Raw genomic sequence first — 12,862 nt, 5'->3', positions numbered from 1 at the left:
CCATGTATGCAATTCATTGAGATATATATATAGATATATATATATATATATATATATATATATGTTTGGATTTTTTTTTAAATCTTATCCTCTACCCTGAGTACCAGCACTCTTCTCCCTCAGATGATAGATTCTCTCATTGTCGGAGAGGCTGTCTGCTTTTTCTCATTTTTAGACTCCAAATTAAGACGAAGTAGTTAAAAAATAACAAATAACACATGCTGCTAAATTAATATTTTCCTGGAGTAAAAGCCTTTTTAAAGTTTAAAGAGACTTGCTGGCCTCCTTGGTTGTGATTTAGAGTCTTAAATCCTGTTGATTCAAAACAATTTCTGAACCAGGACCCTAGCAGGTTATCACTTTTCTACATAGCCTGGTAGGTAGCAGATACTGAGTTTTTGCATAATCAGATGTTGCTATGATGATGGATTTCTGAGCCAAAAATTTTTCATCTACTTTGTTAGGAGGCCAAAAAAAAGAGATTCCTGACATAAATTATGCCCACAAAGCAATACCAGCCAGAAAACAATTTTCCCTGGCCAGTTTTGAGTCCACATTTTGCCTTCTGTGTCAGTGTTGGACACACAGGCATCTCACATTCATAGAGCACCCAGGAACGTTTTAGCGCATGACAGCCCTTCTAGTATTTTCCTCTCACACTCATAATGGCATGTACATAAGCCAAGCAGATGTGCTTTTGCTTAGAAGGTAAAATTGCATCTGCAAAATTTACCTCGGTAGCACAGTGTGTATGTATGTGTTCGCGGCCCAATATTCAATTTTTAATATCCTGCAGTCAGGGCATTAGAATGCGGTAAACATTCCAGGCATCCCATTCCCTTCAGACTATTTATGGTCCTTTCATACCATGTGCCAGGAGGCTGGATATTTGGACCAGAAGTCAATAGACAAAGAAAACTCCTCTATCATCCTGAGAAGATCCGTGCCTGGAGGATTCCAGATCAGTCTGCGAGCCCTATGGGTTTTTTTTTCCTCTGCTTATTTACTATTGGCCTTTGCTGTTAAGATACTAAGATTGTCATCTCTACCAGAGAGACAAATTGTAATTAAATGTATGGATTAAGCAAAAAAATTCTTAAGACTGTTTCATCTGACTGTTTGGATGAGGTCAGTACCAACTTCAAAAGCTCAGTAACACTAAACCAGCACTCACAGCCACAGATGAGCATGGAAGCGCAAGACCAGACAGAGTGTGCAATGCCAGGTAGTGCTGTGCAGTTTATATTCATTCCCAGCTAGTAGAAGAACTTGAGGAGTATACCTGCATTGGTCTTGCAGATTTTAACCATCATTCCCAGAGGAGAATGCTGCATGTATGAAATAAGAAAATAAGCTGGTGTATGAGGCTGAAAACCATCTTCAGTGCAATGAAAAATTTGTTATCATACAAATGCTGTGCTAGTTACAGGTGCAAAACCCCAGGTAACTCAGCTTAATGAACAGCTGTTTGAATAACAAATAAATAGATTCTATTTTTGAAAATTTATTCTAAGGCCTGTACTTCAAATGTAGTATATACTTAGACCTGTCAGAGTTATTGATTGCTCCTTGTAGCATTGTCCGCCAGCACCTTGATATTTATGGATGTGTCAGCATTTCTGTTGTAAATCATCTTCTCTGGGATTTATAACTGTGAGAAGTGGCTCTGGGCTAATGTGTGGAATTAAGAGGTCTTAGCCTGAGAAGGGAAAATATTTTAACTTTCCAAAATAATTAGTTTGTCTGGGTCTGTTTTTTTGCTGGTAAGCACATTTTTAAATATCTAAGTAGCTCTAGAAGTGGTTTGGCTTTTTACCTAAAAGTTTGAAAATAATTCTTTGTATAAACCTTTCCTGATGTTTAGCAAATAATCTGTCATAAAATAATAACTTTGTATGCTCAAGTGATTTCTTTTTTTAAAAAAAAAATTGCTTAAGTATGAAGATCTGCCTCAGGTAGAGTGTTTTATACTGGTTAACTCCAAGGTACTGCTGGGCCTATTCAGGCCATTACATAATTTATAGAGTATAAATCTGTGTGTTAGTGCTTAAAAAAATAATTTCATTACGTGTTGTCATGCAAATACTCAAATATTTCTATAAGATGTGGTTAGTAATCCAAATATCTATTGGGAAATAGACTTACAGAACTACAGCTTTAGGTAATTTTAAATTTCACATGGCATTTGAAAGCCATTTAATGCACTGGATTAACTTTATAGTAGTTTGCAGCTTCTGAACTGAAAAACCCCAGATGAGTGAGGCAGAGTAACTGGAAATGACACCTGTCTTGAACTCATCCCTGGCTGGCAACCAGCCCATCTGAGCTCTGTGTTAGGTACAGTGTGGGGACAGAACTGCATCCTCTGGGGACAGCTTGGCCACATCTTCAGCAGTGATCGGTGTAGTGAGAGTCAGTTTAAGAAACTGGATTTTGCCTGAGTGGAAAATAATTGAGGGAGGTCCCTAAGAGCAGAGGCCTTTAGCTTTCCTCGTGCAAAATCTCATTTCCATTTGGGCTTTCTACAGCACTGTGTGTTAATTTGAAGCAATGTGGTGCCTTTTTAATGTATATAGACGCTTCTCTGGTGCTCAGTTTTTCTTTCATCGTGGGTCTGTCACCAAGCCCAAGGAGGTTAGTCAGCTGCTTACTGGTACTTGAGCCATATCAGAAACCAGACCTTTTTCATCTCTACAATCCAGAGGCACTGGCAAGAAAAATAAATGACATTTTGTTCAAAGCTTTATGTTTAGGAGCATCAAGAAGGGACTTGGAAGCACCAAAGATTGTGTTTTGTCAGATTTACTCTTGTTCAAAACTTCGGACAAAATTGGAAGAACAAAGAAGTAAAGGTTTCATGATGGTCTGTTTTGTTTAAAGGGCAGTTCTGTCACAGACGCTGCTGAGATTTTGGGCACTGACTGTATGCTGTTTTTCTTACTCCCAGGTCACTGTAGGAGGAGAGGAGTGGCACTACATTGCTACCCAAGGGCCTCTGCCACACACGTGCCACGACTTCTGGCAGATGGTGTGGGAACAAGGGGTGAATGTTATAGCCATGGTCACAGCTGAAGAGGTATGTAAAAGCACAGAATACATTTCTTTCTGATGCGAGCAAATCTGTTATCATCACCTCCCACTCCAGTAACCTGTTTTTTCTATCAACAACCCTCTTTCCTCTTACTCTGTTTGAACATATGCTTGTACTGCTATAATACTATACTTTGTAGTTTTCTGATACTCAGTTTGGCAAGTACTGAAGCGAAACAAGCAGAACCTGCCCCTTCCCCCTGCTTCACTTCAATTTGGCCAAGCCAAACAAAGATGTTTCCACTGGAATGTGAGAGCACTGGACTACTCCTGGTTAAAATGACACAGACTTCCAGCCCATCCAAGGCCAGTTCTGCATAATGTCACCCTTATCAGCTGAAAAGAGACCAGAAGCTGTTGTTTCCGTAGAAGTGTCCATGTAGGAAAAAAAAAATAAAATTTTTTTATTCTTATGCCAAGCAAAACAGTTATTTCTATTGTAATCCAAGAACTATGTGCTATGTTATAAAAACCAGCACACATTGATAAGTAACACTGCATTCTGATTTATGCCTGGTTGCTTTTAGCAAACACAGTGAGTGCCATAGCACATCAAGTCACTGTCCAGGTCCCAAGGCTGATCAACCACAGATACTTAGAAGCTGAAGAAGAGAATCTCCTTCTATTTAAAGAAGAGGATTCCCCAGGAGAAAATTTACCGAGGTGTTGTAGGCAGTAGCTGACTTTTGCCATGACACAAGAGTTAGTTCTTCAAGCATCTTTACACTTAAAAATATTATATGGCTGAGAGTTTTAATGGATATTTTCTTTACTTTGTGGGATGTTCCTTGCTCTTCCAGTAGTTTGAAATAAGAATACTTGGTTTATCTGCAGAGTTTTATGCTCTCTCTTTGTAGAGAATTATAATTGCAGGAACTAATGGCTTTTCTTGTTTATTGTTAAGGAGGGAGGAAGAAGTAAGAGTCATCGCTATTGGCCTAAACTGGGCTCTAAGCACAGCTCAGCCACTTATGGCAAGTTCAAGGTGACAACTAAGTTCCGCACAGACTCCGGCTGCTATGCAACTACTGGTCTGAAGGTCAAGCATCTTCTCTCTGGACAAGAGAGGACAGTGTGGCATTTGCAGTATACCGACTGGCCAGACCATGGGTGTCCAGAAGAAGTCCAAGGCTTTTTATGTAAGATTTCTTTGATTTGCCAAGAAAAAGCTACTTACACCGAATTCAGTTCACTGTACCTAGTTAGAGCTGGGATTGATATTAAATGCTTATTGCTGTGCCATACAAAGGCCTCAACTAGATTGTGCTGCTTTGCTGTGATTTGGAGAAAAAAGTGGGATTCAAGATGCAGGAGCTAAGGTGTTTGAGGGTTTTGGTCCTGAACGATCTGGCATAACAGGAGGAAAAATCAGAAGCAGCAACAGTGCTAAAGACTTGGGAAATTTTAAATGATAGGATACCTCTGCTGGCTGATCTCTTGATATAAGTTGTTGCCACTTCCTGGCTACCCAATGAGTGTAGGTGGTACAAGGCTGTACACAAATGTGATGAGAGAGGTTCAGACATTAGGGAAACAGGGCACAACTTCTCCAGTTCCATAGCAGGTCCTTGTTGCTGACAGCAGCATTCAGTGGTGCAGAGGCATTGGACTTGTTGCAAAAGAGCATGGAGCTCCATCGTGCATGCAGTACGTCTGAACTCTCTGCCACTCTCCCAACCGCATGTACCCAGGCAATGGCAAGGGCCTTCCCAATTAAATGTGGTCTCGGTTCATGCATTTCTGAACTGACAACCATTATATTCACCAGTAATGAGTTAATAGTGCTTCCTACTTTTTACCAAGTAATAAACACTACCATATTCAGTAATAGAAATTCAACCATTATTTAACTAAAGCCACATCTCTGGTGCTACAGTAGGGTGTGATGGAGTCTCTACCTGGTGCGCTGATGTGCTGGAGATGCCTGCCCTTGCAGTTCTTGCAAGCTTTGCAGCTGCAGCAGCGTAGCTCTGCAGCAAAGTCCTCTCTCAGCAAGGCACGTTAGCTCCACTTCAGTCCTGCCACAGCTACAGTCCTTCCGTGATCTGCTCTCCTTTGCAGCATATAAACTTGGTGTAAACAACATGGTCTGCTTTTCCCAGGTCTGTCATCAAGGTAGAAGATAAAAATGATGTTTTGGCTTTTGCCATGGGCGCTGTCTTTAAGGCAAAGCGATTGCCCAATTCCTACTTTGTTTCGTACTTTTTGTCTCCTGCCAACTCGTGTAGCTGTGGTTGGGCACGGCAGTAACTGGAACCTGATTGACCCCATTTCCTCCATCCCATTGTTTGACACCATGTAGAGTCCTGCTTCACTGTGTGGATTAAAATTTAGCTGTTCTGATGTTAGTAGGCCTCCAGCCACAGCTTGCCTGTGTCAAAAGGACCGCTCAGGCTGCAGGGCCATGACCCCAAGAGTCAGGGCAGGAGAGCTGAGCTCAGATCTCATGTCACCCTCTGACTGGTGGGAGAGTTCTACGTGTGGATGTATCTGTCTGGGTGAGGTCCCTCATCTTTGCCATGCACCTGGACTATGCTGGAATGATGTTTAGAAGTCAGAGTAGGAGTTGTATTTTATGGTGCGTTTGTTTAACCAGGTGAGCTTCTGGCATGTCAGGTTCTCTGTGCTGTTTGACAGTAGAATGCGTTGAACAGCACCAGGACAGCCACACAAGACAACTGTTCTAGATATGGCTTCAGGGAAAACTGAGACAGTGAGCTCCCAGAAGGGCTCGTAGCTGTTGAGAAAGAAACTCTGAGCAGAGCAGTGGGTGAGATTCTGTCTCACTCCACAAGGGAGGGAGGGGGAAGCAGGGCAGCTGGGTGCTCGCTTCCCATCTGATACGGGCTTCCACACGCAATAGTTTCAATGGGACTTAAATGCTATTTTGATCCCAGCCTGTTAATAACAGAAATTGCTGTAAGTAATGTCTAGAATCATCTGCTTAGGGGACCTGGAGATTTGCAGAGGGATAAGAGAATTTAATTTTTTAGAAGAACTATTTAATTTAAAGGAGCAGACTCCCAAGTAATAATTGACACCCAGCTGGTACTTGCTGGATTCAGTGCTGTTCAGTGCACTTCAGCCAAAATAATGAACACGTTGTAAAAAAAAAATGAAAATTATTGCCACTTTGACAAAGAATGACTTTTCCGTATTCTTTCTTTTTCCCTAATTTTTATGTTTAGACCCATAGGTGTTTGCAACCTTGCCTGCATTTTCTCTTGCAGCCTACTTGGAGGAGATCCAGTCGGTGCGTCGCCACACCAACAGTGTCTTGGACAGCAGCAACACCTGCAACCCTCCCATCGTGGTTCACTGCAGCGCGGGGGTGGGCAGGACCGGCGTGGTTATCCTGACAGAACTGATGATCGGGTGCTTAGAGCATAATGAAGTAAGTCAGCTTATTTCTCAGGACAAACCCTGAGCTTGTTCCTTGACTAACTAGCTACATTTCCGAGGTTAAAATTAAAAAGCTTTATTTCTGTTACCTTTGTAAGACAAGGGCCTTAAATGCAATGGGCAGAGATTTCCCATGGCACATTACTTGTAGTTTCCTGTTGAGGTGATATTATGCATTATTTTGATACATTCAAAATTAGGGTTTTTTTCTCTCTTTTAAGAATTTAGTCTAATTCATACCTGTATTTAATTAACAGTCTAGAGACTGCATGTTTGTGAGGACTACCTGAGAGATGCTGGGGAATAATGTCAGCTTCCTTGCTCTTTTAACTAAAGTTTTCTGCTCTCTAAATTAATTCCTTGGACTCCCTCCTCTCTCTTGTCTTTATTCTCATCTGGAATGAAACCTAATTGTGTCTTAAGAAAGAGGCGTGTGTACTTTGGGGAATCTTTAGGAACTGCAGCCAATATTACCAGACTAGTAATACAGTTTGGAGGTAAGAATAAGAGCACTGGCAGAGTAACCGTGTGTAGCAACTTGCTTTTCATCTGTGTCCTGTGTCACTGGGGAACTGTCCAGGAAGAACATCCCATCTTGAATAGCAATGTGCCACACAGTTTCAACACAACAGCCATTGCAACTGGGGATTTCTGTTGCCAAAGAAGCTGCTTAAAGAACAAAACCTGTTGTAGAGATAAAAATGCAGCAAGAGTGACAAATAGTTGTATATCATCTGTCCCTCCCATTCATCATTAACTGGATGAGTTGCTTGAAATTCAGGGAGGACTGGATGTACGCACCCAAAATGCTCACCTGCTTTCTTGTGTTACCATAGAGGAGGTACAGATTGGAGCCTTTCTGTGCAAGGCACTCTGCAAAGTTCAGCTTTCTGGCTCATTCAAAAACCTGAGTCCTAAAGCAGGCAAGTACCAGGGCACATTTCTCTTCATCACTGATTTTTAGAAAGATGATGCAAGAAGTCTTTTTTTGTTCTCTGCTCTGTTAGCCCCGTCCAGCAGCTCGTTACTCTGTAGTTACACACGGAGATCCTGGGCTCAGATCAGCTGAGATGAACCTCCTCTAAGTCTGAGCTTCACTAGAAGTGAAGCTGTCCTGTTGAGCTGTGTCACAATTGACACTTTTTTCCTTTCCTTTTTATTTGGGGGTGGGGTAGGTGGGGGGGGGGAAGGGGAAGAAAGAGTGGGCCAGGCAGAAAGGACAAATAGGTGTGTGCTTTGGGAATCCTACAGCTCCCTGTGCTGACTGCTGCTCAGTAACTGCTCCTGTGTGGGGCAACGGCTCTGACTCTTGAGCCTTCTTGGCATCTGGAAGTGACTGCTCCTGCTCTTCACGCAGCAGCCGTGACATTTCTGCACGCCAGAGGAAATCTGTATCGCGACAAGAGCTGCGAGCAGCCGTGTAGCTGCTTTATGGTAACCTCTGCCTGCCGCTGGCATGCCGGGAGCACACGCAAACAGGCCTGGCCGCCTCCGATTGTCTGCGGTTTACAGAAGCCACCTGTTTGGCAGAGAGCAGCTGAGTAGCAAGCGAAGATAAAGGCAGGACCTCAACATCAGAGCAAGGGGCTGAGCTTTGTCATTCAGAGGAATTCTCATCAGCTTCAGTAGGAGCTGATGGTAGTGCTCAATAATAAGGGATTTCTCTGGTGTCTCTTAATTAAAGCATTCTTTTGTCTTGATGAATGGTGAAAATCATCATTAATATTAAAGACATTTTTCCTTAAGGGCTTTGTTGCTCTAAGTTGTACTAAGTTAATATTTTTGGTTTGTTAAAACCTAATGTAAAAAAAAAAAGATTAAAAATCTTAACAGCATGTTTTCAGTTTGTGACAAATACTTCCTTCTGCACAGAGAACGTTCCTTTTCATGCAGCAGTTTCACTGGTTTATTTTTAAGTAGGATTAATTTTTTTTTCTGATATAAAATGACATTACTTTTAAGTTTTCTTTAGTCTTATAAATGCATTTATTTCCTCAGAACTGTCCTAGAAAGTAGATGTGTGAATGTTAACGTTTTAACAGTGAAGGAAAAAAGGAGAGGGAGGTGAAAAACCCTGATACAGACCATCTTGGAAAGTCTGCAGCAGTGCTGGAACTAAACCCACAACTCTTGATTTTGAGGTTTAGGTAAAAAGCCATGATTTTATACAGCTTCAGTCTCCGTGGCTTCTGGGCAATTGCTGCTTGAGTCTAAAACTCTGTATCTCATTGCAGGGATATAGTTTCAGTAACTTGCTGTATAGCAAGTAATATGTCATATCATTACACCCTTACTGCTGTAGACACATAGAACAAGAAAGTAATTGAGATCGTGCACTACCAGCTTCTAGTTCGGACTTGGCACTGAGACGTTAACTCATGATTGCAGCTGCAGTGCGTTTTCATATGGGAGATCTTTTAGTTTGAGTGTCAGAAATGAGTCGCATTTTCGTTTGTTCTTTTTGCAAATGCCACCTTAGCAAAGCATCGTGTGTCTTTTTTTTTGGCACGTACGCTGTGATGAAGGCGAGTTTGAAGATTCTGCTCACCTGGAGTAAAATGCCATGTTGACTACAAATAGCGAGGTCGAATAGGCAGGATGGGTTTTTCTTTCAGTTCTGAGATGAAGTCAAAGCCTAATCCATTTTGAGGAGGTGCATGCATCACTGTGTGCCCAGAAAAAAATCACCAAACTGCTGACAGAGGAATGTGATGTGCAGGTCGAAGCTGGCCTGAGCTTTTGTTGCAGTTGCGCAGGTGAGATCAGGTTCTGCGTGACTCTGCTCAGCAAAGACTTTCGTAAGCATCTGAGTCCATGGGGAGAATTTCTCTGAGTTAACTGGAAGGAGCTCACATTTTGCTTTGCACCTCTTTGAAAATAATAGGACATTACTCATCACATATCTTTACGCTTGTTGACTCTCTAGAGATGTCCTTTTAGAAAAGCTTGTTGGGGTATGTGGCAGAATATTTAGCCTTGTTGTCAGAAAGCGATAGTGTATGAGTTAGGGCTTGTTTACATGGAATGGAGAGTCTGAGTTTTACATGTACAGACAGAAATGGATATGCAGCTTGATTTTTATTTTAAACTTTATAGGAAGCTTCCAGTGTGCACGGAACCCGACTCTGTGCTCAGCTGCACCTCCAAGGGTTCGCAGCAACCTTAATTTGTTTCTCTGTCACTTGTATATTATATATAAAAGCAGCCTTTTATTAGGTTCAGCTGATGACTGGCTGCGAGGTAATCAGTGGTACATGACAATGGTCATTTGCCCATTTACATCAGTCCAGAAATTTCTGTAAGCTTTAGTGGGGAGAGCATTGGATGCACTTGTATATTTCTCATCTCAGCCAAAAGGCTTGCTAAGTTCCTTTTTTTTGTCTTTCTGGAATGGCAATCTGGCATTACAAAGTGCAGTTTTTGTCACCTGATAGAATAACTGTTCTTCAGTTTTATATCTTAAACTGCTCAAGAGCTTCCTCAAAAATAGCCTGAATCTTAGTGCTTGCATTTATTCCTCCTATAGAAAATTTGTATCCGTCACCTTGGGTCGTATTACACGCTCTTTGAATTGGAGCCTGGCAGGCTGAGCTTCACGGCTCAATGACTCCTGAATGGCTCCTCGTGTACCTGTTGTAACAGATAAAGCACAATAACATCATCGGGGTTTTTGCACCCTAAATGCAGGAAATATGATGGTAACCCCTAATGAAATTTGCGGTCGTTTCTAAAGCTTTACCTCGTGGGCTTCTGTTTCTCACAGCTCATTAGTTTTTTGATTTGGATGGTGACAGGGTGCCTGTGCCCGCACCCGATGGGGTTAGGGGGTACTTGCACAGCAGATCTCCTGACCCATCCCTGCTTACTGTGCTCCAGTTCCTGCTGCAGAGCATTTTCAGGGCATGCAAGTGAATTTCTTTCGGATGAAACAAAGCTGGAAGGTGCCTTCTTGGAGAACACCGATGTGTCCCAGCTGCTAGGGGATGTTCAGTAGACAGCAACAGAGCAAGGCTGGCCTGAAGTCTGCAAAACATGGCTTGTGGATAGGGGGTTGTTGTTTCACTTCACAGAGGTGTTTCTTCTGGAGTGTTATTTGCCAGCATAAACTTGGCTGTGGGAGGTCAAGTGTCAGAGTTTCTGGATCTTTTGGTGACAGTGAGCTGGAAGGATCAGTAATTTGCCTGCACTTTTAATTTTGTCTAAGGAACCTTTGTTCTTATGATCCCAATACCTACTTGCCATTGGAAAAATCTTTCAGATCCTCCCTCTGTAAATAATTTTAGCCACGGATCAGAGCACAGCACACAAGTGGCTGCAGGGCCAGTTGATGCATTTAGTGGTAGAGTGAATAGAGCTGTATAATCTTGGCTGTTTAAGTTTTATAGTAGACCTTCCTGATATATCTAGCCCTTAACCTGAGGTAATACAATATATTTGGTTTATTTTACTGAGCTGAAAATAGGTATATCAAAGCAGGAAAAACTCCAGAGAGAAGCAGCCTTTTATTAGGTTCAGCTGATGATCGGCTGCGAGGTAATCAGTGGTACACAACTGGAACACAATGGCAAATAACAATGGTCATTTGCCCATTTACATCAGTCCAGAAATTCCTGTAAGCTTTAGTGGGGAGAGCACATGATGCACAGTGACCTGTATGTACTACTGTCATACTCCTTGAATAGAAGGTTGATGAAAGGAAATTGTAGTATTTCACCATGCTTGGTTATAATTCATTATATTATATAACTGCAATACAGTTCCCTGGGTCAGATAACTGATATTTGAGACTGATTGTTTGATTTAATGAACTCACATACTTATGCTTTTTTGTTTGTTTGCTTTTCAGAAAGTGGACGTTCCTGTGATGCTGAGACACCTGCGGGAGCAGAGGATGTTTATGATCCAGACCATCGCCCAGTACAAATTTGTCTATCAGGTGCTCATCCAGTTCCTGCAAAACTCCAGACTTATTTAATCTTTTTCAAACATCCCAGACCCAGCTTTGTGGATCTGACTGAACCTTACTGGTGAACAAGGGGAACTGCCTTGACAACACTCTGTGCATATATTACGCTTTTGGAAGTTGTCTTGAAAGTAAGGAATTATTGTTCTTTACTAGAGTCTCCCGTGGATTATTTTATACAAGACATAATTTATTTTTCTTGGGATAACTTGTGAAATACTTTAATAACTTGTAAAACTTATAGTGACCTTCAAACTGAACCACATTTGACATGACTGGTCTGCATTGTAACATGTCCATAAGGAAAGCAATCCTTTGTCCAAGTAGTTTTACTGGCTTTTGTTTTGCTGCACTGCTTGTGAAAATGAACATTTACTGGGCAGTGGGCTTTTCCCACAAAGAACGTTTTTGGACCCAGATATGTGGCTTCCGTGGTAGAAACAGGACCTGCTAGATGTCAGCTGCAGCTCTGTAGGAGTGGAAGCTGAGGGAGCACAGGCCTGGAGCAGGGAGACCTGAGCCTCTGCACATGCAGCAGGATGTGTTGCAGGGGGCTCAAACACAGGACCTTGTGAGGGCGGACAGTTTTGGGTGCTAAACTGTTTAAATTGCACACTTACGGTTTTAGATTATTCCTTGTAAAAAGCAGTATTGGATCTGTTAAACAAGGCCTTTGCTACTGTCTGTAATCCTTCGAGGGCTTTATAAGAGCTGAAGGAGGGGTGGGTAAAGTGCAGTGACCCAGAGCAGGATGGAGTCAGGGAATGAGGCTTTCTGGTAAATGGAGTGGCCTGTGGGTTGAACAGCAGACGGATTTCAACTAACAACAGCTGAAAACAACTCAAGCACCTTCTCAAGAATTACACTGAAAGTTTTCTTGCCCTGGAGGCTCACCTCCTGTAGGAAAGGAATCTCATGTAAGTTAGGCATTTCCAGCTGCCTTAGTTTCACATCTGAACTCTTGTCTCCAGCGCTGTAATCATTTTACTTTCTAGTCATTTGAACTTTGTCAAAATTATCGATATGTTATTTTCTCCGTATCTGAGATCTCCAAATTAGTGACCCTTGAGAGCTTTAGCTCAGCGTCTGCCTTGATTCTTCCCCCATCACTGTCGTGTGGTTTATGAAGATATGGAGCAGTCTGCCTTTCGGTACTGGCAAACCTCACTTGTTAGGGTGTCTTTTGTATTAAATGGCACAGATCATCTCTCTTCTCTGCTTACTTTGGATTCTCCCTCCCATTTTTAATTATTATTTTATCCTGGTAGTGTTCAGGGATTCCAGTTAGGTTCAAGAGGATGTTGTATAAATACATAAAGGAAATATGGTCCTTGCCTTGAAGTTTACAATCAGAACAGAAAAGGGAAACAAGCCTCCTCCACTGCATATCAAGGGCACAGATTCTCA

The 12,862-nt window shown here is 42.0% G+C and overlaps 1 protein-coding gene across 1 annotated transcript in view; it reads left to right on the top strand.

Annotated features, from left to right (window-relative positions):
• Positions 1-11,467, top strand: part of PTPN14 (protein tyrosine phosphatase non-receptor type 14) — a gene marked incomplete at both ends in the record, with an annotated part of 71,101 nt that extends 59,634 nt beyond the window's left edge. Inside the window, 4 exons of the mRNA XM_080342017.1 lie at positions 2,948-3,076; positions 3,995-4,229; positions 6,321-6,484; positions 11,339-11,467. Coding sequence (XP_080198143.1) covers positions 2,948-3,076; positions 3,995-4,229; positions 6,321-6,484; positions 11,339-11,467 — 657 coding nt within the window. The remainder of the gene's footprint in view (positions 1-2,947; positions 3,077-3,994; positions 4,230-6,320; positions 6,485-11,338) is intronic.
• Between the last annotated feature and the right edge of the window lie 1,395 nt (positions 11,468-12,862).

Source organism: Nesoenas mayeri (genome assembly GCF_963082525.1).
Source record: "Nesoenas mayeri genome assembly, chromosome: 3".
Lineage (NCBI taxonomy): Eukaryota > Metazoa > Chordata > Aves > Columbiformes > Columbidae > Nesoenas > Nesoenas mayeri.
This window is presented reverse-complemented; position numbering and strand designations above follow the sequence as displayed.